Raw genomic sequence first — 27,913 nt, forward strand, 5'->3', positions numbered from 1 at the left:
TGACTTTACCCCAGTCCTCAGCAGTCCAATCCCTGTACCTTTTGCAGAATATCAGTCTGTCCCTGATGTTTTTCCTGGAGAGAAGTGGCTTCTTTGCTGCCCTTCTCGACACCAGGCCATCCTCCAAAAGTCTTCACCTCACTGTGCATGCAGATAAACTCACACCTGCCTGCTGCCATTCCTGAGCAAGCTCTGTACTGGTGGTGCCCCGATCCCGCAGCTGAATCAACTTTAGGAGACGGTCCTGGAGCGTGCTGGACTTTCTTCTTCTTCACAACAATTGAACCGCTTTCCTTGAAGTTCTTGATGATCCGATAAATGGTTGATTTAGGTGCATTCTTACTGGCAGCAATATCCTTGCCTGTGAAGCCCTTTTTGTGCAAAGCAATGAAGACGGCACGTGTTTCCTTGCAGGGAGCCAGGATTGACAGAGGAAGAACAATGATTCCAAGCACCACCCTCCTTTTGAAGCTTCCAGTCTGTTATTCGAACTCGGTCAGCATGACAGAGTGACCCCTAGCCTTGTCCTCGTCAACAGTCACACCTGTGTTAACGAGAGAATCACTGACATGATGTCAGCTGGTCCTTTTGTGGCAGGGCTGAAATGCAGTGGAAATGTTTTTTGGGGATTCAGTTCAAGCATTTAGCAAGTCGAACATTTCCGAGTTTCCTAGTACAGAGTAGCACGTGAACCCAGGCTGAACTTCGCAGCTGCTGACGTTAACTAACGTTACATGCATACATGATTTAGTTATACAAATTATAACAGATGATGCTTACCTACACAGAGTTATTGGTCAATAGTTTGCCGAATACTTATCTATCAGAGTTATTGGGCAACAGTTTCTCGAATACGTATCTATCAAACATCACTGCTCAAAAGTCAAAACATCGCGCCAGCAAACTGGGTGCGCTCGATTCATGTCGCTCGCGTGGAAGACGTTGAGTTATTTTGATGGGCTACATCCAAAATGGTTCATATACGTTTAAATTGATATGAAGGTATAAATATGATATTATAAAAGTTATACGCTCATATAAGTATCATACAAAGCTTTAAATCCGATATGCAACTACTTTTGCTCAGTATTGGCCGCTCATCCGTGTATCCGGGGCAGCACATAACGCAAATGAAGTAAGAAACTTTGCATTGTGGGTTAGCCAGTATTGTCTCCGGCAACAGACTCTTGTACAATACATTTTGTTTTCATCAATGCTTACGTTGATAAATATTTAAATAGTCTATGCAATGTTCTTTACATTTGATTGAATGGACCTGAGATGTTTTTTATTTTTTTTTCGGTATCACTTTGATGAGCTAAAATGGCAATACAAGGACAACCGTTTCATACGCTAGAACTGATTTATTCCTCAACTTCAATGTACCCACACTAGCCAGAACAGCAGAGGCACTTGAACATGGCGGAAGTTGGGAAGTTCGAACCAGAGCAGGTAGCTTACCAGTGATTTTTTTTGTTGCAATAATACGTACATTTTGCTAGGCAATTTGTATTGCATTCATTACACATGGCTAACTAATCTCTCTTATACAACAGGACATTGAGAAGAAAATTGAGGAGACGAGACAGAAGTTCAATAATGAGTACGTCCAAGGACAAGGTAAGTTCATGCTAACATGCTAACGTTAGTTAGGTAGCAAAATATCATTTTACAACAACACCCCAATAAACTAAAGGAGTGTAAATTAAAGGAGTGTGTTTTGAATTATTTTTGTTGTATTAATGCTACTTAATCTCTCCTCAGACTAATATTATTCTGTTTGTCCTGTGGGTACCTTTGCCACTGTTCCACCCCTTGTGTGTTGCGCTGTCATGGTGTATTTTATAAAAGCCAGATATCATGGGTTGTTCGATTTCATTCCATCCATCTAGCTATTTTACTTAGCTAGYGCAACAAATTATCGTCATAGCTACTTTACCAGTCAGTTGTCTGACAGATTGTTCTGATATATTAATTAATGGATGAGTAACGTTAATCATTATTAGTTTGGCTACTGGCAGTGACATGACATATGTCTGTATTAACACAATTATGATCTAAACTTGTTTTTGTAATAGAAAATACAGTTATATTGACTAGCCTACCTGAGGTGTAGATTTTAAAGCCATACTATATCAAATCAAATTTTATTTGTCACATGTCACAGTGAAATGCTTACTTACAAGCCCATAACCAACAATGCAGTTTTAAGAAAATACCCCCAAACACCCCCTCCCAAAAGTATGAGATAAGAATAACAAATAATTAAAGAGCAGCAGTAAATAACAATAGCAGGGCTATATACAGGGGGTACCGGTACAGAGTCAATGTTAATGTGCTGGGGCACTAAAGTGACTATGCATAGATAATACCAGAGAGTAGCAGCAGTGTTCCAGAGGGGGGGCCATGCAAGTAGTCTGGGTAGCCATTTGATTAGCTGTTCAGGAATCTTATGGCTTCGGGGTAGAAGCTATTTAGGAGCCTCTTGGACCTAAATGTGGTGCTCCGGTACCGCTTGCCATACGGTAGCAGAGAGAACAGTCTATGACTAGGGTGGCTGGAGTTTTTGACAATTTTTAGGCCCTTCCTCTGACACCGCCAGGTATAGAGGTCCTGGATGGCACTGGGCCGTACTCCCTACCCTCTGTAGTGCCTTGCGGTCGGAGGCCGAGCAGTTGCCATACCAGGCAGTGATGCAACCCGTCAGGATGCTCTCGATGGTGCAGCTGTAAGACCTTTTGAGAATCTGAGGACCCGTGCCAAATCTTTTCAGTCTCCTGAGGAGGAATAGGTTTTGTCGTGCCCTCTTCACGACTGTCTTGGTGTGCTTGGACCATGTTAGTTTGTTGGTGATGTGGACGTCAGGGAACTTGAAGCTCTCAACCTGCTCCACTACAGCCCCGTCGATGAGAAGGGGGGCGTGCTCGGTCCTCCTTTTCCTGTAGTCTACAATCATCTCCTTTGTCTTGATCACGTTGAGGGAGAGGTTGTTGTCCTTGCACCACACGGTCAGGTCTCTGACTTCCTCCCTATCGGCTGTCTCATCGTTGTCGGTATGCCTTTCAGTTCCCTGTTAAGCATTGTTGAGAGACCAATCCATCTTTCAAAGAACACTTGTTTCCTAAACAATCTTTATATTGGTAGATACATGTCAGCATTTTAGTAAATGAGGTAGCTGAAGGCAGCCTTGTTTTGTATAGAAGGCTAAGTGCTGTCTTCACTCTATGGTTGGGTCTTGTCATAAAAGGTTATAAGCAACAAACTCATAGGTGCTGTAGGTGTTATGGTTGTAGGTCAGATGTTGGAGTAGGAATTCAGTTTCATGTCAGTGATGTAAGTTTTTTACTTTACTCCCTCTCAGAATCTGACAAATATGACTCCAGAGATGTGGACAGGCTACAAAAGGATGATGCTCTGGTGGAGGCATACCTGACATGGCGACTATACTCTGTGGACGATGCCCTGAAGATGATTGACGACAGTTTCTTGTGGAGGAAAGAATTTGGTTTGAATGGTGAGCGGTCTGGGCACATATTTAACCTCTCGTAAAACTGCACTGCAGGTGCACTTGTTTTCAGAGAATGAAGAAGGTGTCAGTGTCGGTCATCAATTAATCACTCTTGAAGTGATTCATCACGATCTGAGAAGCCTGTGGCTGTATTTGTACCCTACAACATGTGACTTTGGCCTTGTTTAGGGTTGAGTGTAGAAAACAGGAACAGCACACATTCTCATTCCCTGCTAAACTAGTATATAAGTTATACAGTGCAGTTTTATTTGGGCCTATCAGTATCACCACACTGTGGGATGATTCATCAGTAGCTGTCTTTGTGTGTCAATGTGTTATAGATTCTTGACCTTCTCTCAGATAAAGGCTTATTGTGTGCTGTGTGGTAATATTTCCATCTGTTCCGCATGGAGACAATCCTCTCTATTTTTCTTACGTTTCACTTTTAAATTGCTACATTTTACTCATACAAATACAGGGCTTTCGAGCCAGACAACATTCAGTTTGTTAAATCGGTGTCATGCAGAAATTAGATTTACAAACGTTATCTCTTCCAATTGCCTAACTTCTGATATTGACAATGCCTTATTGTCACTTGTTGACAAGATTTGTCTGTCTTGTATGGTGGCGAGGAGTTAGGAATACTTTGGTTTTTATGATAATTATTTTGGCCAATAATTGTTTTTGTTATAAAACATTCTTATTGAATGCTGTTTTATATTGTTGGCTGATAATGTTTTGTCTTGTTTCAGACCTCACTGAGAGCAGCATTCCAAAGTGGATGTTTGAGACGGGGGCTGTCTTCCTCCACGGCTACGACAAGGAAGGCAACAAGCTCTGTATGTTGATTAATGATGCTCATACTGCACCATATGTATAATTTATTTATCTCTAATAATTACTCACAGACACCATTACCCCTTACAAAAGGTTACCAAAAATTGTAAGCTATTGTTTTGTAATATGTTTAACACATAAAGTACCAGTCAAAAGTTTGGACACCTACTCATTCCAGGTTTTATTTTTTATTTTTTGCTATTTCCTACATTGTAGAATAATAGTGAAGACATCACAACTATGAATTAACACATACAGAATCATGTAGTAACGAAAAAAGTGTTAAACAAATTAAAATATATTTTAGTTTCTTCAAAGTAGCCACCCTTTGCCTTGATGACAGCTTTGCACACTCTTGGCATTCTCTCAACCAGCTTCACTTGGAATGCTTGTCCAACAGTCTTGAAGGAGATCCCACATATGCTGAGCACTTGTTGGCTGCTTTTCCTTCACTGTTCGGTCCAACTCATCCCAGACCATCTCAATTGGGCTGAGGTCGGGTGATTGTGTAGGCCAGGTCATCTGATGTAGAAAATAGTTTTTTTAAATTATTTTTTTAAACCTTGAATGAGTAGGTGTGTCCAAACTTTTGACTGGTACTGTATGTTGAGGTTATTGAATGCAATGTGTTTTCAGTCTGGTTCAAAGCCAAGCTACATACCAAGGATGCAAAGACCAGCATGGACAAGAAGAAGTATGTTGCCTTCTGGCTGGAGCGCTATGCTAAGAGAGAGCCAGGGATGCCACTGACTGTTGTGTTCGACATGGCCGATTCAGGGATTAGCAATATCGTAAGTGAACACTTACCTTTTTGATTAACATTGTAGTCTTTTCTTGTATTTGTAAATTTAACCTTTATTTAGCTAGGCAAGTCAGTTAAGAACAAATTCTTATTTACCATGACGGCCTACTGGGGGGAAGGGGGTTAACTGCCTTGTTCAGGGGCAGAACGACAGATTTTTACTTTGTCAGCTCGGGGATTCGATCCAGCAACCTTTCAGTTACTGGCCCAACGCTCTAACCACTAGGCTATTTGATAGTGTTTGAAGAATCAAACCAGGGCTACAGCATGTCAATAGCTCTGATTTCTACCAATGTCACTGTTGATCCACTCTACATAGATTTAAGGAGGGCTTTTTTGGTCAATTTCTGTCCTCATAATTAAACATGTTTTCCCCATTTTCAAAAAGAAGTAGCCTACGTCTGTCTGTGTGTGGTTATGAGTGTCATTGACGTCCTGTTGAGCTTTCTAATTTTGCTTACTGTTTGAGCCTAGGACTTGGAGGGATTGATGCTCTTCAATGGTTTAACACATTGAAAGTGACCTTTAAATTAGTTTGGTCATTCCAAGTCGACTGACTGCCTAATTCATAGACTGACTTTGTCTCCATCGGAGCTTCCCAGCAGGCACTCTCCTTTCTGTCAGCCAGCTCGCTTCACAGGCCAAACTCTCTCCTGGAGAAATGTCCTAATTATATACACACGAGCCAGAGAGATAATAAATAACTTCACAAAACCCTAATATGAAATTAGTGTATTAGTAGATCAGTTTGGGGAGCAGTCTTAATGAAGTTTGCTGAAATAGGCACTGTGTGGGCTGGAACAGGCCTGGCTAGTGTTATCTCTATCTTTCTTAGTGAGTCTAGTGCAGTGGTTCCCAACAAGGGATACTAGGACCCCTGGCAGTACTTGGCCTATCCACAGGGAGTACTTGAGAAATCTCATGAGACCATTGGTAAAATGCTGGTAAAATACTGGTAAAATGCACATGAGAGGGTAAATCAGGGGTACTCTGAGCAGACCAACATTCAGTAGGTGGGACAGTAAACGAAAAAGGTTGGGAACCATTGATCTAGTGCAGTGTTTCCCAACCCTGGTCCTCAAGTGCCCCCAACAGTACACATTTTTATTGTAACCCTGGACAAGCACACCTGTGTACTGTTTGGGGTACTCGAGGACCGAGTTGGGAAACATTGGTCTAGTGCATAGCAATGAGTCTCTGTAGGGCATAGGATGTAGCCAGGCTGATAGGCTCTTCTTCCTAAGGGTCTGACTAGAATATTGAAAGTGTGTGACCATTATACTTCAAAGTGCGCCTAAATATGTTGTGCGACCTGGAATTTTAGTTTAGGACCACCAATGCACATAGAAAAATTAAGGATTCTAGCTTTAATATCTCAAACATTTTTTGTTGTGCTCCTACATTTCTTTGTGTGCGTCTGTGYTTTTCTACTTAGKCGCACACATGCTCCTTGTGAAAAAGGTCAGCGTAGAGCCCTGCTGAGTAAATTCTCATGAAGGAGGCATTTCATGGTTAGCTGTAATCCATTAAACTGGCTGTGAAATGTTTTAGATACTGTTAGTCTTGTGGGATTGTATAAAAACCCACCTCTGTCTTTGTTTGAGGTTTCCAACACTCTGTCCTGCCCTCCGGAGCATGTTTAATTTTTTTTACCCTAGCACTACACATCTGATTCAAATAATCAAAGCTTGATGATGAGTTGGTTATTTGAATCACCTGTGTAATGCTCGGGCAAAAACCAAAACTTGCACCCAGAGGGGGACCCAGGACCGAGTTTGGGAAACCCTGGTTTAGAGAACACTTTTGCACAGACAAAAAGGAAACATTTGAGTTTCAAAGCTGTCTGTAGTTCTCAGCAAAGGCTTGATACTGTATGTAGAGCAAGTTTATTCAACCTTCTATGAAGATCAAGGTTACGCAATCCTAAAGTAAACAACCAGACCAAATACTGTGAATGGATTACAGTTAATAATCCAATTTGAGCAACGTAAGAGTGAAGTAGTTGTGGTGTTGCATGGGGTGTAGTGGGCACTGCACACACACTACTTTTGTATCACACGTTTTTCCCAGAAATATATTTAATATGATTGAGTTGAGGGAAGGTGTTTGAAAGTATTGACTACAGCTTTGTTCATTTTTGTGACAAAGTTTAAATGGTTATGAATTGGGTCATTGCACAGCTAGATTGAGGCAGTAAATGTCTCCGGCTGAGCGAACGGGTTCCCTATTGAAAGGCCATAAAACGTCTTTGCTAGTCAAAGCCTGCTTTGAGGCTGTATATAGTACTGTACTTTCTGAGTCCTAATTATACGCCCTTTCATTTTTTTCAGGACATGGATTTTGTGAAGTATGTAATTAATTGCTTCAAAGTGTATTATCCAAAGTTTCTATGTAAGTATATAAAATTTGAAACAATATGTAGTTCATTCACAGGTTGATTGATAAACGTTGTATGACACATATATGTAATTGTTCCTATTATTGACCCACATCCTGTTTTAAAATTTTATTTAATGTATTATAAGAAACAAAAGTACATGGAATGCCGTCATATGATTCTGTGTTAGGGCCAATGCTACATTAGTACACCGAGCTTTGGGAACACCATCCTAATATTGAGTTGCAACAGCTCCCCTTTTACCCTCAGAACAGCCTGAATTTGTCGGGGCATGGACTCTACAAGGTGTCGAAAGCGTTCTACAGGGATGCTGGCCCATGTTGACTCCAATGCTTCCTACAGTTGTGTGAAGTTTGCTGGATGTTCTTTGGGTGGACCATTCTTGATACACTCGGGAAACTGTTGAGTGTGGAGAAACCCAGCATATCCCGTTCAAAGGCACTTCAATATTTAGTTCACCCTCTGAATGGCACACATACATACACAAGAGTGGCTTACCAAGAAAAACTTCAGAAAGGACTAATTCGAAGTAAAAAGGAGTTGGCACATACACAATCCATATCTCAATTGTCTCAAGGTGTAAAAGTGCTTCTTTAACCGGTCTCCTCTCCTTCATCTACATTGATTGAAGAGGATTTAACAAGTGACATCAATATGGGATGATAGCTTTCACCTGGTCAGTCTGTCATGGAAAGAGCAGGTGTTTTTAATGTTTTGTACACTCAGTGTATTTCACCCCTCAGTCATGGTCTTGTCATTTCAGCCAAAATGATCATTGTCGACATGCCATGGATCTTGAATGGTGAGTCATGTAGTTATTAAAACGATTTGCAATAGAAACGTAATCTAATCATCGTAGTTTGAACATCGTAGTTCAAATCAAAGTTTATTCATCACGTACACAGATTTGCAGGTGCAGCGACATGCTTACGTTTCTACCTCCAACAGTGCAGTAATATCTAGCAATACAATAACCAAAAACAACAAATTACAAGTTCGGACWTGTGTTTTTGTTTTTTTAGCTGCATGGAAGATTGTGAGGACATGGTTGGGTCCAGAAGCCATCAGCAAGCTCAAGTTTGCATCTAAAAATGAGATCCAAACATTTATTGGCCATGAATACCTGCCTCCTCACATGGGTGGAACGGTATGTACCCGCAGTATTCAACTCACTGAAGATGGCAATGATGCCATCTATCTACCTGGCTACATACATTTTCATCTTACTATCATCTGATAAATTCCCTTTTCAAATGTCAACATTTGACAGGTTGTTGCCTCTATTTCTTCCTTCACTTGTCATGAGAAAATGTGACTAACCTGTGATTAGTCAATATTTTTATTTATTGTTGACTTAACACAATGAGTCCCACTTAACGCCGGTGCGTTTTGGACTTCTAACCCCTTTTAAACATTGTGTTGGATTCATCTGTTTCTTTTGCAGACTAATGGTTGGTACCTATGGCTGTGTGATTAACGGGCTGAGCTAGAGCGGTTTTTGTGAGAAGGACAGATCCCGAAAGGGGATTTTTTTATCTTTAGAGTCCAATTCGTCAGTGACAACTCCACACAGTTGTCACTGACGAATTGGATATTCATTTCCCAGTGAGCAAACAATATCTGTACTTAAAGCATTCATATAAATAATTTTTTTATGAGGTTTTTGTTTCGGCGGACCTTATTTATTTAATTGATGTTCATGAATGCAACTGTTTATGTCAACTTGTTTTGTGTTCTACTTGTAGCCATGGTTCTCCTGAAAAGAAAATGGTAAAACACTTCATTGTGAGACCGAATATAAGGGCTGGACTTGCAGATAAGTGAAAAGCTGATTTTTGCTGGGGTCTCGGCACTGATAGTATTAACCCTATCGCTGACTTCATTCCAGGATCCCTTCAGATACAGCTATCCTCCCCTTCCTGACGATGACTTCCAAACGCCAGTATGTGAGAACGGACCAATCGTCAGCGAGGACGACAACGAGAGCAAGGACTTCGAATCAGACAGCAAGGAGTTAGAGTCGAGCTTCAGCTCCGAGGTCGCAATCAAGCCCAAAAAGGTACAAAACCTCCCCTTTTGTTTATTTACCAAACTCCTCCCTCTGAATGTAGGTACAGTAACGCATAGAAACGCATGAAATATTCACGCTGGGGCTGCATATAAACTCATACTCCGCCTTGAATAGCCTACTACTTATCCACTTGATTTTCAGAAGTAGTACATGAGTCTTTTGTCATGTTTCTAATGTAACCTATTGTTAAATCTGATGATGGCTGCTGCTATTACTCATTAACAGTAGAGTCAATACAGTTAGTATCTGCAGTGAGCTGATTACTGACGATTTAACCCTGCATTGGGCTCTCTTAGAAACAGCAGAGACCTTTTCTCTTCATCATTAGCCTTAATTAACATTAAACACACCCCATTCACACTTGTCAGTCAAATAAGACATTAGAGGTTCAGTCAAGTCCCTCCTCACTTTGATGTGCCGTTTTCCTCCCAGACCCTTTCATTTCCCAGCGTTTATTGTGAGATTACAGCATGTAATCGGGCTCCTCTGTGGAGAGAGCTGTGAATTGTAGAGGCGGTAATGTCCTAATTTGGCAGCTGTTACGCTCCTCCTCATTGTCTCAGTCAAGGTGACTCCACATGTCTCCAGCTGCAGCTTAATCCTTCCTGTCCACTGACTGTACCCACATAACACATCACAGTCCCTTCTTCAGTCTCCCTCACTCACCCCACGGCTCCTCTCATCTCCTGAGCACTTCTCTGGTTACTGAGAATGTGTCAAGTCTTACTGCCGTCACAGAAGCTCTTCCTAGCTGTGCTAGAGACTGCTTTCCCCCCCGCATGCTTCATTCAGCATACCTAACTTCACAGGAGTTTTTAAAGCACTTCCCAGAATATTTAATTTATTTTGTGTTGCCACTAATGATTTTGGCTCAACCTTGTTGGAGGCTGGGTGATGAGAGTGAGACAGACTTTGGGGTGATGTGGTTTGTCAGAGGCTGTTATTTGTGTGTGTGATGGTCTCAGCTGGTTAGTTGGCAGGCCCACCGGCCCGGACGGCCCCCGTGCAGCCAGGCACCATCACAGAGACCCTGCAGCTCTTGGCTTTAACACACCTCCTCACAAACACCATCTAGCATTCTCTGCTGTCGTCAGGCTGCTGCACCGTAGCAACGGTCAGGGCTTCATTGTCAGCATATGCAGCACAAATTTATGTATCTGTCTCTGTCTTTCTCTTACTGTAGCTAGAGGTCTTCATTTATTTATCCACAGTTGATATTTGGCCTCTTCTTTGTGACACAGAAAACAAACACATTGTAGTGAGTAGCTAATAGATCAATATCAGCCTGGGATGTAGGGTACACCCTATATATACATTTCTGTCATGAAGACTAGCCTGTATGAGTAGGCCTACCTGTTTCAATAAATATTATTCAGTGTAATGTGAAGTGATTGTGTTAATGTGGCCTCTGGGTGTCGCTGCGCTGGGTGTTGCTGGGTGTCGGTGTCACTGCTCTGGGTGTGTTGTCTCTACCGTGACAGACTCGAAGGAGGGGTGTGTGTGACTGCGCTGTGTCGAAGCAAACTCATCCTGCTCCCTTAAGCCTTCTGGGTAACCTGCACCACTGTCATAGCTCACAGGGGACTCTGTACACACACACACACACACACACACACGGGTGTTTACACACACACACACACACACACACACACACAAACGAGCTTGCGCTCCAGAGTTGCCCTGTCAGCTACACATCACAAAGCTGCTCACATGAGCCTCTTAAGCCTCTTCATTGTCAATGATGATAAATCAGTTTGGCAAACCAGAATCTAAGCCTGATCAAGTTTGTGTGGGTGGTTTTGTGTGGGTGACCTATGTGCAATTTAGTGGATGAATGTATGTCATCAATACACGTGAGCAATGTTCCCTCTAACTTTTTTTCAGCACTATGCAAATTTCAGGTCTGCTGAGCGAAAACCTTAACATTGTGAAAATTCGGTGCAACTTCCAGCACATGATTACTGTGAACACTGAGGCTGTACCCACTTACAGTTTCAGACAGTGGTCAAGTAGCCTACTTTGGCTGTTTGATCTTATTGTAGGCCTATCAGTGGCCTACCATCAAAAACAATGGAGAAAAATGCATCCCATAAAATGTTTACGTGGAATTAGCTGTTATATCATTCAACCTACAGTACAGCCAATGTGTGGTGTTCAATGTAGGCCAACATTAATGAGACTTTTGGAAAAAAAACATCTAGGTCTTGACATTAAACCGTTTATCCACTTGTCCTTCAGATGAGGAGATGACTGAAAATGTGTTGTTTGATGCAAGAAGCCACTTTACAAAATACAATATCTGTATATTCCCATACCATTATTCCAGAGAATCAGACAACTTATACTACGCACTGCCTGTGGGCTACTTAAGACAGTCTCAAAACACAACACTGCCCCTTTAAGACAAAAAAAAAGCTTAAACTAACAAAGAATATGAACAAATGTGCACACGTGGCTATAGGCAGCTCTCTTTTATTTAAATTAAAGAGAGGCAAGTCAGTTAAGAACAAATTCTTATTTACAATGACAGCCTCGCTTTGATTTTTTTATTTTATTATTTTTTTAAATGCATCTACTCAAGATCGCTCATACCGTAGCCTATACACAGTCCAGTTCAAAGTGAATTGCACAGATCCATATATGGCAATGGCTATTTGCATATAGGCCTACTGCAGCTCTGATTGCTTATGGCAGACCGGCCTGTGTAGAGTACGGGCCTGAGTCATGCCTGTCAATGCAATATAATCCTACTCCAATGCTTTCTGCCTACAAGAAATTCTTTCACACTTCATTTTGCGTACTAAGTCTTGCATAGTTTGTTTTGTTTTATTACATTGATTTGAAAGTGGATAATATTGCGGTGACTCAATCACGTTTCTCACAGTAGAGCGAAATGTGATAGTGTTAACTAAAGGGGAAAACTCAAGGAAGGTGAGTGAACTTCACTGAACTTCAATCTCGTGCTTCTCTGCGTGGGGGAATATTTATTCTGCTTGGCAGTCTGAGGGGAGCTACGCRCCCGCGTGCAGCTTTAAGGGAACGTTGCCTGTGAGCAGAATGTAGTCTTTGGTGCCTCTGATTTAACCAGTCCCTAATGATCTACCTAGGCTATAGGCTAGTCTCTTGGCTTGCTGGCTTTAAAGACATACTTCGGGAATTTGACAATGAGGCCCTTTATCTACTTCCCCGGAGTCAGATGAAGTTGTGAATACCATTTTTATGTCTCTGTGTCCAGTATGAAAGAAGTTGGAGGTAGTTTCTCAAGTTAGCATTGGCTCACAACACTACCTCTAAATTCCTTCATACTGGACACAGAGACATAAAAATGTTATCCACAAGTTCATCTGACTCTGAAGTCCCGAAGTATCCCGTTAAGGTCCTAACACCAATCATGATACCCATTGGTTACAGCATGTCTGTCTGCACACATTCTACTGTCATGATCATGTTCTGCTGCTCCTCTCTCTACATAAAGCAAGTCTCAGTACTGAATGAATACCTGTGGCTCTCAACAGTGTGTTGATACAGTAGCTTCCCAGATCAGCTAATTTCCTTTCTCTCTGTTTTGACCCAAGGGCTGGTTTTGGTAAGGCATTGTATGATCTCTGCCTCACCAGCAACACTGATTCCTGGAGAGTTCTGCATTCTGAAAGGGCAGTCTGAGGGTTTTACTCATGTACCAGCCCCACCATCTAATCACCATCATGGACACGTTCAGCCTTTCATTGAATCCAAAATGGACCTGGACCAAACATTTAAAATATGACCCCCACAATGTGTTGCACTTATCACAATGTGATGATTTTGAAGAGATTCATAGCCAGTCAAGTAGGCTATCAGATACATAACTCACAATAGTCTATCAGAAAAGAAGGAATGTTTGCCTCCTTGATTCCTGTTCCTGTGACCAGCATTATAACATGGTGATATTTTATCCAACTTCAGTATTTTACCTTACTTAATATAACGTTATGGAAATAATGTTTTTGTAGAGAAAGTAAAGCATGTGTGCCTAGTGTATACGTAACATGCCTTATCGAATTGTACTGATCTTTTAACCCAAAAGTATACTTTATTTTATCATTACTGTTGTATTAATATCAACTGTACTGGAATGATGTACTAATGTTTAAAATACTAAGAAAAGAGTATTCCACTACCACCAGCATGAAATCCTTTATTTTTACCACACTCAATGTTAGCACATTTGCACTGACACTGAAGTAATACAATGTATACTCAACTACCTTATGCCATATTATAACTGTAATTGAAAGCACTTCCTCTGTGTATCGATGCCTTTTCACATAACGAGAGAGTACTTATTTAAAAATAATCTGTGTTGTGCCTTATTGTCAATACTCTCCAGATGATCAGACTGTCACTCCATGGTCTGTTGGGGAAGCTGCCTACAAGTCATATTATCAAAACAAGTATTTCATACAGTCTACATTTCTTAGACATTTCTGGATCTATGGATTTCTAAATTGTATCTCCTGCTTAGATCAGCCTTATTCATTCCAGTTTGTGTATTTGTTATTGTTGTGATTTTCCCATTTTAGCTAGTAGGATTGGACTGTTTTAGTGTGTTGATATTACATGTCAAGACCTTTTCATTAATGTTAGTTTATGCATGGTTTGTAGTTCTAGTGCCAAAGATTATTCTCAATATCTCAATACTGAGTATTTTGATCCTGGTTTTGACTAACCAGAATGATAAACTGAAAGTGTTGTTTTACTAATGTTTAATTAAAAATACATTTTGTAATGAGTTTTACTTTTATGTAGTTATTTTATACAGTATATAATCAATAGAAATGCTGTATTTTGTATTTATTTAATCAACCAACCAGTCTATTCAAGTCAATTATGGTCATGTATCTTTCAACAGCAGCTAATGAATCCCCATTCTCCCCATATCTTACTCAGTACTGTATTGCACTTGATTTGAACACTGAATAAAAATAAACATTTCAGAAGCAGCTCAAAGTCTCTTGATGTCTTTATTGTGTCTTCTGTGTGTGGTGTGTGTCGCAGCAGCCTGCTGAAGGGGGAGGTGTGTGTGTGTGTGCATGTTGCTTATCACAGCAGAAGACACACTCCATCTGACTCATTAGTGCTTGTACGTACATCACAGGCAGACCCCAGTCACCTCTCTATCAGCTCTCCCATCTTCTCACATCCTCTCCTGCTGTACTCCCCATCTCCCATCTGCCTCACACAAGCTGTGGGACTGGCCTTGGTCAATATGGTATGGAAACCAAATGACGCTCGTCCCACCACAACTTCATCTGTCCTTCCCCACATTTCTGCTAACATTGCACAAACCATGTGTTTATCAGCTGTTCTGTAGTCTTGTGACATTGTGTAAATGGGTGTATGAGGAAGTCTGTTGGATTTGGGTGAAAGTTTACAGTTGAAGTGAAAGAGCTTACTTTTGTGTTCTCTGTTCTCACAGGATGTGTTTGTAGTGTTCCTGTTGTCTCACTGTACTGTGAACAAGGATCAGGGATTGTTATGGGGATTGATGTATTGATTGTGAAATTAAGTGAACTGTCATACAAAAGCTCCCTATTTTTAAAATGTTTCATCCCATCATTTGAAATGGGCTATAGTTAGGCGTTTAATAGTTTTATTTCGAAATGAATAGAACACCTCTCCAAACAAAGCACCGTAGAATCATTTGATCAGTGTGTTGATGAACATTGTCTCACGAAGCCACTGTCGTCCTTGTTTCAGGTGTATTTCTCAGAGGAGAGCCTGAGCAGTCTGAAGCTGGACGACAACGACAAAGGAGACAGCCGGCCGAAGGGAGCCAGGAAGCCACTGACCACATTCAAGGCCCCTCTGCTACACGTCAGGTATTCAAGCCAACCTTCTCAGAACTCCCTCTCTTAGCCATCTCTTCCTGAATATCAAATCAATCCCTAGCCCCTACTCGGTAAATACACATGTATCTCTGAAAGGATCAAATAGGGGTAGTTCTTTCACCTTGCCTTCTGGGTGGAATTTTCAACGTATTATTTATCCAGTAGTTGCAGATGTACAAGATTTTCTAGGAAGTCGGAAGAGACTAGGGTTTGATTTGGAATTCAGCATATCTCTCAGCTGCACTCAGGGCTTAAAGAATAGTCGACTGGTAGCACAGTGACTAGGCTATAGCCAATCCATGTCCACATGCTGGATTTGAAGGTGTTGTAGAGCTTAGAGTGAATATTGTTGACACTCAAGCCCAGAGCCAGATATCGATACGTTTGTATCTGGATGGGATCGATTAATCTTGTAGTACCTAAACAGAAATAAAGGATGTCTGCGATTGAGTGGAAATCAGTTGGTGCAGTTAATTTGCAGTAATAATCAATGGAATTAATTGATCACACCGATGATCACTGCCCATATTAACCATGGAACAGCCTGTAGTCCCATCATTCAAATTGGATGGCGTAATGAATGTTGCAGTAGTAATCAAGCAACACTTTTGTGCAAAACATAGTTCAAGGTCACTCTGTTACCTAATTGTACTCTTTTGTGATGAAGCTGATGTATCCATTTACGCTGATGTATCCATTTACCCTGATGTTGGTTATAGACCGGCATTCTTTCCCCTGATGTTGATTATAGACCGGCATTCTTTCCCCTGATGTTGATTATAGACCGGCATTCTTTCCCCTGATGTTGATTATAGACCGGAATTCTTCACCCTGATGTTGATTATAGACCGGCATTCTTCACCCTGAGGTTGATTATAGACCGGCATTCTTCACCCTGATGTTGATTATAGGCCGGCAATCTTCACCTCTGAGGTTGATTATAGACCGGCAATTCTCACCCTGATGTTGATTATAGACCGGCATTCTTCACCCTGAGGTTGATTATAGACCGGCATTCTTCACCCTGATGTTGATTATAGCGGCAATCTTCACCCTGATGTTGATTATAGACCGGCAATCTTCACCCTGATGTTGATTATAGACCGGCATTCTTCACCCTGAAGTTGATTATAGACCGGCATTCTTCCACCCTGATGTTGATTAATAGGCCGGCAATCTTCACCCTGATGTTGATTAATAGACCGGCAATCTTCACCCTGAGGTTGATTATAGACCGGCATTCTTCACCCTGAGGTTGATTATAGACCGGCATTCTTCAGGCCTCTATTTACATTTGAAGAACTTTCTCAATATTAATCATCTTCTAAAAATAAAAAGCCTGTTGTCGGACATGCTGTAGTTAAGTTGAGTTTGATTTCAGGTTCGTTTCAGATGAGTTGGGTCTGGGAGCCACTTTAAAACACCATAGTTGGGCTGAGTTAGTTGCTGTATTGGTTAATGCATCAGATGAAAGGATAGATGTTGGGGTAATTGTACTCTGGACAACATTCTGGAGGCATTGATGTGAAAGCATATACAGTGCTGAGTTACCTCAAAAGTAGCTTTGATTAGGGCTACGCACTTGCCTATCAGGTGACGTGCCTATAAGGTGGTAATGGAGGAGATGGGAACAAAGTGAAAATGACATGGCTTGGGAACATAGCAGTATTAACAATGTGGTAAGCTATGCATCATTATATATGCATGACAACCCAAAGTTTGATAACATGACAATTCCCTCTTAGCCTGGCTATGCCTTCAGGATACTTCTCTGCAGAGTTTGGCAAAAATGTAAGCCCTAAAATGCCTCCTCATGCTTTCGCCCAGTCTTCCCCGTCAGACCACAGGTTTCAAGAGGTGTTCCCAAGCCATGTCATTTTCACATTGTTCCCCCATCTCCTCCACTGCCACCTGATAGGCACGTCACCTGATAGGCAAGTGCGTAGCCCTAATCAACGGCACTCTTGAGTCTATCACTTGAGTTTGAGCTTCTCAACCTAGCACACATCATCACGGCTAGAATGTACATTTATTAACAGAACCTTTTATTTCCGGTAATAACTCTTTTCATTACAATCCCCTTTGTCCCTGTTTTCCTGTCGTGAGTGGCATGGTAATGAAAGATCGGTATCTCAAGGATTTCTTAGTCTAAATTGTTCGCAGTGTGTAAACCTTCCTTAATACCCGGCACTTCCTCCTTCCCAATGACACATATGTAACTCTTGCCTGTCACATTTGATGGCCCTTGGTAATGTCCTGATTTCAATATAAAGTCATCAGCTTTTCCCACGTACACAAGTCTCTCACCTGAGCCGCTACCACCATTCTGTCTGGTCCATTTCTCCYACCAGTACACCAGCAGCATGAGAGAAGTTTAAATGTTATCTCTATCCATGCTCACTCTACATGCACGGTCTCAGAACTCATGGTGGTCTCCTACCGCCCGTACCCAGGTTTGGCTCGGACTCAGATTGGAGTGTTAAAGTCACTGTCACATTGAACGCCTTTATTGCTAATTTCTTCAGCCGGTTAGGGAGGGTTTTGAGGTTCACACACACTGTTCGTGGTCAAATTATTCCTACCATGCATTTAAGACAACATCTGATGTCACCTTCCATGAGGTGGCAGGTAGCCTAGTGGTTAGAGCATTGGGCCAGTAACTGAAAGGTTGTTAGATCGAATCCCAGAGCTGAGAAGTAAAAAATCTGTTATTCTGCCCCTGAACAAGGCAGTTAACCCACTGTTCCTAGGACATCATTCTGAATAGGAATTTGTCCTTAACTGACTTGCCTAGTTAACCTCTCTAGAGTATGTGGGACGGTAGCGTCTCACCTCGTCAACAGCCAGTGAAACTGCAGGGCGCCAAATTCAAAACAACAGAAATCCCATAATTAAAATTACATGTATTTTACACCATTTTAAAGATACACTTGTTGTAAATCCAGCCACAGTGTCCGATTTCAAAAAGGCTTTACGACGAAAGCAAACCAAATGATTATGTTAGGTCAGAGCCAAGTTACAGAAAAACACAGCCATTTTTCCAGCCAAAGAGAGGACTCACAAAAAGCAGAAATAGAGATAAAATTAATCACTAACCTTTGATGATCCTCATCAGATGACACTCATAGGACTTCATGTTACACAATACATGTAGGTTTTGTTCGGTAAAGTTCATATTTATATCCAAAAATCTGAGTTTACATTGGCGCGTTATGTTCAGTAGTTCCAAAATATCCGGTGATTTTGCAGAGAGCCACATCAATTTACAGAAATAGTCATCATTAATGTTGATGAAAATACAAGTGTTATACATGGAATTTTAGATCCACTTCACCTTAACCTCTTATGGCTGCAGGGGCAGTATTGAGTAGCTTGGATGAAAGGTGCACAGAGGTGCCCAGAGTAAACTGCCTGCTCCTCAGTCATAGTTGCTAATATATGCATATTATTATTACTATTGGATATAAAACACTTGGAAGTTTCTAAAACTGTTTGAATGATGTCTGTGAGTATAACAGAACTCATATGGCAGGCAAAAACCTGAGAAAAAATCCAAACAGGAAGTGAGAATTCTGAGACTGGTCAATGTTCAACTCATCGCAGGTCGCAATTGTAAATGAGAACGTGTTCTCAATTTGCCTACCAGGTTAAATAAAGGTGAAATAAATAAAAAATCGCCTATTCAATTCCCTGTAAGATATGGATCTGTTTGCACTTCCTACGCCTTCCACTAGATGTCAACAGTCTGTAGAACGTGGAATGACGCCTCTAGTGTGATGTGGGGCCGGATGGGAGGTGTTTCAGTCATTGGTCTGGCAGAATGCCAGTTCCTGGTCACGCGTGTTCCGGTTGGAACGTTATTGATAGTTATGGTAACAACATCCTGAAGATTGATTCTCTACTTAGTTTGACCAGTTTATTCGACCTGTTGTATAACTTTTTGAAGTTTTCGTCCGAGTTCGCCTGCATCTGCGCGAGCGTTTGAACATGTGCACTAAACATGCTAGCAACAGTAGCTAATTGGACATAAGTAATGGACATGAACAAAACAACGATTTATTGTGGAACTAGGATTCCTGGGAGTGCATTCTGATTAAGATCATCAAAGGTAAGGGAATATTTATGATGTAATTTCGTATTTCTGTTGACTCCAACATGGCGGAGAAATGTTGTTATTTTTGAGCGCCGTCTCAGATTATTGCATGGTGTGCTTTTTACGTAAAGTTTTTTTTAAATCTGACACAGCGCTTGCATTAAGAACAAGTGTATCTTTAATTCTATGTAAAACATGTATCTTTCATCAAAGTTTATGATGAGTATTTCTGTTATTTGACGTGGCTCTCTGTAATTTCTCCGGATATTTTGGAGACATTTCTGAACATGGCGCCAATGTAAACCGAGATTTGTGGATATAAATATGCACATTATCGAACAAAACATAAATGTATTGTGTAACATGATGTCCTATGAGTGTCATCTGATGAAGATCATCAAAGGTTAGTGATTCATTTTATCTCTATTTCTGCTTTTTGTGACTACTATCTTTTGCTGGGAAAATGGCTGTGTTTTTCTGTGGCTATGTACTGAGCTAACATAATCGTTTGGTGTGCTTTCGCCGTAAATCCTCTTTGAAATCAGACATGTTGGCTGGATTCACAACACGTGTAGCTTTAATTTGGTGTCTTTCATGTGTGATTTCATGAAAGATAGATTTTTATAGTAATATATTTGAATTTGGCGCGCTACATTTTTTCTGGCTTTTGGCCAAGTGGGACGCTACCGTCCCACATATCCCAGAGAAGTTAAACGGTTCCTCTTCCCTTGACGTGACCTGACCTGATCTCGACCCCCTTCATCACTAGTCCATGGCTCTCTCCCCTTATCAATGCTGCCACATGATCGTTTTCCCTACACTCAGTACATTCCAAGCTTAATTGCACACCCCATATACCTTCCTCCTACAGATAACCATTAACTTCTGGTGTAGACCCTCTAAACATAAGCACTCAATATTTCAATAGGATACCTGATAATTAACCCTATCCCAAGTTAAGGAGTCAGAACCCAGAATCCATCAAGGTACAGTACTTGAGAGCTGCCTCCATTGATGGGTATTCCGATGTTAAATTAGATCATTTCTATGTTCCTGAGTCATTTCCGTCCAGTTCAGTTTTTTGGAGAGCAGACTCTTTGATGTGAGATTTTTCACAGCTACGGGCTACGTATTAGTGATAAAAAGATTTATATGAGCCTTAAATGCAATTATGTCTTTGAGCTGTGTTAGCCCTGATTCCAGTGAGTCCACGAGGAAGGCAGAACCAGAGCTGGAAGGGCAGAAAAGGGGATGCTTTGATCTTCAGAATGTGTTTGTCAAAATGTTTCCTGGAGTCTAGAGAGTCATTCCGGGCTCAGGGGAGCGCTGGGCTCCTCACAATGCTTTACTGGGGCAAAGAACAAAACAATCTGTTGTTTAGAGCTCTGTAGCCTACGGAATGTACAGCTAGACTTTTTATATATACGCTACACAGGAATTTTTAGAATGTTGGCCATTTCACTGAGTTTTGAGTAGATACTGAAGCATGCCAGCAGCAATCCACAGCACAGTGTGAAGAAGTGTTCACTGAGGCTGAATTATCAAATTACAGAATTATCCCTTAAACATGAGCCTGTTGAGGCAGTCGGGGGGGGGGTCTGTTAGGGGCTGGGATTGGGTGCGCTGAGTGTTGGAGAGCGAATTAGAGCGTCTCGTGGCTACTTTCTCAGGCCATGGATTTTTCCTCTGCTCCTCCAGATTTCACAGCTTTGATGCAAGATCACAGATGTTTTCACCATAGACTTGGGTAATAATGTGGTTTAATTCTCCATTTTCCCCACAAATGGGTTCAGCTACGCCTGCTAGGCTTGAGCCTGCCTTCTACCCAGGGGCCTGACAGACAGCTCCATATAGGTCAGGAGGAGCACAGCACATCAGAGACTGAGGGTTTGGCCCCGGGGAACATAGAGTTAGTCGGGGGCTATTTCTCTGGAATGAACCTCATTGAAAAATATTCTGAAGAACAAATAAAGAACATATTGACATCAATTGAGTCGGATAAATGGCAAATGCACATTGTATCGATGTAGTGTACAAGGCTTTTTGTTTATTTAAAGCAGAAAAAAACATGCAAGCACAGATGGACATAATCTGCCATGTGTTAGCTAGAATATTGAGCTAGATGGTGATCCAGCAGCTGTTTAGTAAATGTGTAACAATGGAAGCTAACAGAATCTACAAGTCCCTGGGTAATCATACTGCAATCACTCTCAGGAAGCAACATCTAAGCTCACAAAGCTTTGACAAACAGATCGATTAAGCTAAGATATCACGAAGAGGAACAACAAAGCACATTGTAAAGCAAGACTTCTAACAGATGTATTGGCTTGTTTTGAACACCAGATAGCCATTGTGGCCGATGCCTTCGTAGAGAAAAATACATTCGTTTGTTAAGTTAGTCACAAATTCAATCGTAGCCTCTCCGCCTTGTCTTCATGCCGCCTGTGCTGTTTCTCCTCTAAAATGTAACGTCTTTTCTCTCTTACTTCCAGTCCAGCAGAGGAGCTGAGCTTTGGGTCCAAAGAGTCAGACAGGAAGTGTCTTATCATCCTCGGTAATGTGTCAAAGAATCAAGTGGCCTTCAAGGTATATGCATGCCGCCGTGTGTGCAAGCATGCCACTCTGTTCTTGTGTGTGCCCCTGTGTGTGTATGTGTGTGAAAATTAACAATCTCCAAGCTGACTTGATGGTGTCTCCCTCCACAGGTACGAACCACAGCACCTGAGAAGTACAGAGTGAAGCCCAGCAACAGCTGCTGTGAACCGGGCGCTTCTGTGGATATAGTGGTGTCCTTACATGGAGGTAGAGTACTGCACTTATCTCTCGCTCTCTCTCTCTCTTTCTCCCCACCCACTCCTCTTATCTACTTCCTTCGGATGTTTCCAGATGCACCAGAAGAAACTTCAGAATAATCAAAAGGTCCAGTCTCAGTCTAATAACTTTGGAAAGTGCTGACAGAGTACAGCTTTCTTTTGCCTGACATACATATTTTAAGAGTGATAAAATAATAATCTCTTATCTTCCCCTAAGCTGAGCCTTTCAGAAATCTAACGGCGGGTAAATAAACTTTATTGAGCCAGTCCTCAGTACTCTGTGGAAGGCTGAAACCCCTAAGGTCAATGTTTTCCTCTTGATCACTTGAGACCAACATTGAGTAGGGATGCAGGGACTTGGCTGATAAGACGTTCAGAGGCCTTCAAGCATGGAAATGTCAGTCATGGCTTCTGATGTGCTAGATATGGGTTTTTTAAGAATCAAATTCTGGCATTATTCCAAAGTTTGAGGGTTTCCTTCTCTCTCTAGGTTTAAGTTAATTTAGTTTTCGGGAGCCACCGTCTATCACCTATATCTTGTTCATTTGTTCGAGTTTAGTGGATAAGAACCTTCACTTTTTCTGTTCACAGCTGTGACAGAGTTAGTTCTTTCAGATCTATCTTCTGATTATTGGATTCTGACAGCAGTGGGGTTTAAACTGTATACTTTGTACAGATAATCCCATTCAAATGTAGGAATCTAGATGCATAAACTGAACAATATACTGAGATAAAAAAATAATTCAGAGTTCAATGAGTTCATGGATGTGTTTGTGCAGGCTACCAGGCATCTCTGCAGGACCGCTTCCTAGTCATGGCTGCAGAGATGGAGCAGAACGCTGGTGCTGGATCACAAGAGCTCGCTCACTTCTGGAAGGACGTGCCCAAAACCAAGATCATGGAGCACAGGTACATCATCATCAATGCCTCCTCATGGATGGGAATATACTCTGAGTGTACAAAACATTAAGAACACCTGCACTTTCCATGACATAGACTGACCAGATGAAAGCTATGGCCCCTTATTGATGTCCCCAGTTAAATCTACTTCAATCTGTGTAGATGAAGGGGAGGAGACAGGTTAAATAAGGATTTTTAAGCCTTGAGACAATTGAGACATGGATTGTGTACGTGTGCCATTCAGAGGGTGAATGGGCAAGACAACATTTTTAAGTGCCTTTGATATGATAGTAGGTGCCAGGCGCACTGGTTTGTGTCAAAAACTCCAACACTGCTGGGGTTTTAAAGCTCAACTTTTTCCCGTCTGTATGAGGTATTGTCCACCACCTAAAGGACATCCAGCCAACTTGACACAACTGTGGGATGCTTTGGAGTTAACGTGTACAATCCATTCCCCAACGAATTGAGGCTGTTCTGAGGGCAAAAGGGGGTGGTGCAACTCAATATTAGGAAGGTGTTCCTAATGTTTGGTATACTGAGTGTATGTAAATGAGTAAAACAATTTATTTTGAGCCAAATGGCAAGCAGTCATTAATATGCCACCATCAACATCTATAATGACCTCAAGATAACTTTGATTCACTAAACCCATCGTGGTCTTGCAGTGTACAGCACAGATTGCCTCAGCATGGCTGGGGTATGTCAGTGACCTAGCAGGCTGATTATCCCCTCTCCTCAGTCTTCCCTGATGTGACCAATGACGTATAGAAACCCTGGATTGCTGACGCTATGTATTGGCCATTGAGAGGCTTTGAAGCCAGCGGTCGACCATATGGGCAATCCCTAGTAGGAGCAGTCTTCCATAGTAATTAATGGAGTTCTACAGTATTTCAAATGTTTCAAGGGCAAAATTACATGTATTTAAAGCTGCAATATGTAACTTTTTGCGCGACCTGACCAAATTCACATATAAATATTTGTTAAAAATCTGTCATTCTCATTGAAAGCAAGTCTAAGAAGTGGTAGATCAATTCTATGTGCGCTAAGTTTCCTTTTTGTATCTTTTACTTCCAGCTTCAAACAGCTGAAAATACAATATTTTTTACTTTGGAAAGATATTTCACTGCGGTTTAGATGGTACAGTGATTCAATGTAAGGGCTTTATTGGCATGGGAAACATATGTTAACATTGCCAAAGCAAGTGAAGTAGATAATAAACAAAAGTGAAATAAACAATCAAATGAACAGTAAACATTACACTCACAAAAGTTCCAAAAGAATAAAGAAATGTCAAATGTCATGTGCAAATAGTTAAAGTATGAAAGGGGAAATAAATAAACATAAATATGGGATGTATTTAAAGTGGTGTTTGTTCTTCACTGGTTGCCCTTTTTTTGTGGCAACAGGTCACAAATATTGCTGCTGCGATGGCACACTGTGGTATTCCACCCAATAGATATGGGAGTTCAAAATTGGGTTTGTTTTCAAATGATTTGTGAATCTGTGTAATCTGAGGAAAGTATGTGCCTCTAATATGGTCATACATTTGGCAGGAGGTTAGGAAGTACAGGTATTCTGCCACTGTGTACTCTCTGTTTTGAGCCAAATAGCATTCTAGTTTGGTCTGTTTTTTGTTGCTAATTCTTTCCAATGTGTCAAGTAATTATCTTTTAGTTTTCTCATGATTTGGTTGGGTCTAATTGTGTTGCTGTCCTATTAATTCTCTACACTATACTTGCTTGTTTTGTCACATAAACTGAAATTGTAGTCGGGACAATAACATTAGTACATTTTTAAATATATATATTTTTTAAATTATTTTTATGTTTAGCTCACATAATATAATAAAAAATGATGCATTAAGGCAGGGGTGTCAAACTCATTTCACGGAGGGCCGAGTGCCTGCTGGTTTCGGGTTTTTCCATTCAATTAAGACTTAGTCCCTCTGTGGAATGAGTTTGACACGTGCATTAAGGTGTCTGTAATAGAATAAACGTGTCAAACTAATGTAGACATTTAATAAATGCAAAATCTTTTTTTATAATTGAGGAGGAGTACCAAGATGGCTGCGCGGTGGCTTCAATACAGCGCCCACGGTCAGTCATCCAGGGTTTGTACACATCATTGGATGTGACTGTGTCCTGTCCTTCCTGTAGATTACGATGTCACATCCTGGAGAGCACTAAGCCCATCCTGACCTGTGGAAGTGACAGCCCAATTGAAGGAGGAGCCGATGGCCACCCGGACCTGCACACAACGGTGAGCTCTCCACTCCTATTGGATGATGCTCCTCCACCCACAAGAATACAGTAACCTATATAATATTAATCAATGTACAGTATTTGCTGTATTTTAACTTATTTTTTCCCCCTTTCTTTTTACACTATTACAATCATTATACATTTTCATGGTGTCATTGATATGGGAAACTGACAAGTGAATACATTAATTAGTAAGATGAAGTTACCAAATGCTCTCCTCTGCAGCTAATGCGTGTGATGGTGTGTAACGCCAGGCTCGAGCAGAAGCTAGACCAGTATCTGTGGGTCCAGCAGGTTCTGATTGGTCTGGTACTTGTTGTCATGATGTTCACCTTCCTGTGTCTCTACAACCTTCCTGGGACTTCCTGACCTGACAACATGGCCTACCTCCTCCTCCCATCTAACATAGAGACTACAGCAGCTGAAAGCTTAACCAACAGGAAGAGGGCTGGTGTTGTACTCAGTGATAAAACAAGAGTAGACTCTCTTCTCTACAAGGGCTGTCATCATGGAGATGGAGGGCTGCTCTGATCCGTAGCAGTGAGCTTGTGGAGTTGCCCAGAGAGATTCCTCATAGTTTCCTGGGTGTTGTGAGAGGTACTGTACCTAAAGAGTCTCGACACTGTGAAATGAAATCAATAATCTATTTTTATTACTGATCATGGAATTATACAGTGCCTTCAGAAAGTATTCATACCCCTCGACTTATTCCACATTTTGTTGTTAAATCCTGAATTCAAAATGGATTAAATCATATATCATTCTCACACATCTACACACAATAGCCCATAATTACAAAGTGAAAACATGTTTTTAGAATTTTTTTGCACATTTATTGTAAATGAAATACAGAAATATATAATTTACGTAAGTATTCACACCCCTGAGTCAATACTTTGTAGATGCACCTTTGGCAGCTATTACAGCTGTGAGTCTTTCTGGGTAAGTCTCGAGCTTTCCATACCTGGATTTTGCAACGTTTGCCCATTTATTCTTTTAAATATCCTTTAAGCAATGTCAACTTGGTTGTTGATCATTGCTAGACAACCATTTTCAGTTCTTGACATTCATTTTGAAGTAGATTTAAGTCATAACTGGAACAACTCAGGAACCTTCACTGTCTTCTTGGTAAGCAACTCCAGTGTAGATTTGGCCTTGTGTTTTAGGTTATTGTCCTGCTGAATGGTGAATTCATATCCCAGTGTCTGGTGGAAACCAGACTAAACCAAGATTTCCTCTAGGATATTACCTGTGGTTAGCTCTATTGCATTTATTTTTTATCCTGAAACTCCCCAGCTCTAACGATTACAAGCGTACCCGTAACATGAAGCAGTCACCACTATGCTTAAAAATATAGAGTGGTACTCAGTCATGTGTTGTATTGGATTTGCCCCAAACCAAACACTTTGTATTCAGGACAAAAAGTTCATTGCTTTACCACATTATTTTGCAGTATTACTTTAGTGCCTTGTTGCAAACAGGATGCGTGTTTTGGAATATTTTTATTCTGTACAGGCTTCCTTTTTTTCACTCCGTCAATTAGGTTAGTATTGTATTAGGTTAGTATTGTAACTACAATATTGGTTGATCCATCCTCAGTTTTCTTCTATCACAGCCATTAAACTCTGTAATGGTTTTAAAGTCGCTATTGGCGTCATGGTGAAATTCCTGAGCGGTTTCCTTCCTCTCCGGCAACTGAGTTAGGAAGGACGCCTGTATCTAAGTGCAATTAATAACTTCACCATGCTCAAAGGGATATTAAAAATGTCTGCTTTTTATGTTTTTGGTGCCTTTCTTTGCGAGGCATTGGTAAACCTTCTTGGTCTTTGTGGTTGAATCTGTGTTGGAAATTCACTGCTCGACTGATGGACCTTACAATTTTTTGTATGTGTGGGGTACAGAGAAGAGGTCATCATACAAACATAATGTTAAACACTGTTATTGCACACAGAGTGAGTCCATGCAACTTATTATGTGACTTTTTAAGCACGTGTACTCCTGAACATATTTAGGTTTGCCATACAAAGTGGTTGAATACTTATTGATTCAAGACTTTTCATCTTTACATTTTTTTATTAATTTGTAAAAACACAATTCCACTTTGTCATAATGGGGTATTGTGTGTAGGTCAGTGATAGAATTCATTAAATGTATTTTTTTATTTACTTCATGTTGTAGTACAACAAAATTTGGAAAAAGTCAAGGGGTGTGAATACTTTCTGCAGGTATTGTATATGAGGTCTATTTATTTCAATATGTAACATGACGTAGAAGATTTAGTTGTTCATTTTTCTGATCCTAATGTACATTTCATTTGAAATATATGAACATATCATGTTTAAGAATAAACTTTAACAAAT

At 40.9% G+C, this 27,913-nt stretch overlaps 1 protein-coding gene across 2 annotated transcripts; it reads left to right on the forward strand.

Annotated features, from left to right (window-relative positions):
* The first annotated feature begins 1,137 nt into the window (after positions 1 to 1,137).
* Positions 1,138 to 27,913, forward strand: LOC111978931 (motile sperm domain-containing protein 2). 2 transcript variants are annotated; one of them, XM_024009183.2, is made up of 15 exons: positions 1,138 to 1,452; positions 1,557 to 1,620; positions 3,362 to 3,514; positions 4,261 to 4,347; positions 4,982 to 5,136; positions 7,478 to 7,538; positions 8,309 to 8,347; positions 8,568 to 8,692; positions 9,434 to 9,604; positions 15,356 to 15,477; positions 22,072 to 22,165; positions 22,285 to 22,381; positions 23,172 to 23,301; positions 25,449 to 25,551; positions 25,779 to 27,913. In XM_024009183.2, exons 1-15 carry the CDS (start codon positions 1,420 to 1,422, stop codon positions 25,920 to 25,922), a joined length of 1,578 nt encoding a protein of 525 aa, XP_023864951.1. In that variant the 5' UTR covers positions 1,138 to 1,419; the 3' UTR covers positions 25,923 to 27,913. The 2 variants fall into 2 exon arrangements, with proteins under 2 accessions (XP_023864951.1, XP_023864957.1); XM_024009189.2 differs by having other exon boundaries at positions 1,411 to 1,452; positions 1,557 to 1,603.

This window comes from Salvelinus sp. IW2-2015, linkage group LG2 (assembly GCF_002910315.2).
Source record: "Salvelinus sp. IW2-2015 linkage group LG2, ASM291031v2, whole genome shotgun sequence".
Classification (NCBI taxonomy): domain Eukaryota; kingdom Metazoa; phylum Chordata; class Actinopteri; order Salmoniformes; family Salmonidae; genus Salvelinus; species Salvelinus sp. IW2-2015.

Coding starts and splice junctions, on each gene's coding strand:
- LOC111978931 (XM_024009183.2), top strand. CDS start 1,420: ATGGCGGAAGTTGGGAAGTTCGAACCAGAGCAG. Junction 4,348..4,981: donor CAAGGAAGGCAACAAGCTCT/GTATGTTGATTA, acceptor ATGTGTTTTCAG/TCTGGTTCAAAGCCAAGCTA. Junction 22,382..23,171: donor AGTGGTGTCCTTACATGGAG/GTAGAGTACTGC, acceptor GTGTTTGTGCAG/GCTACCAGGCATCTCTGCAG.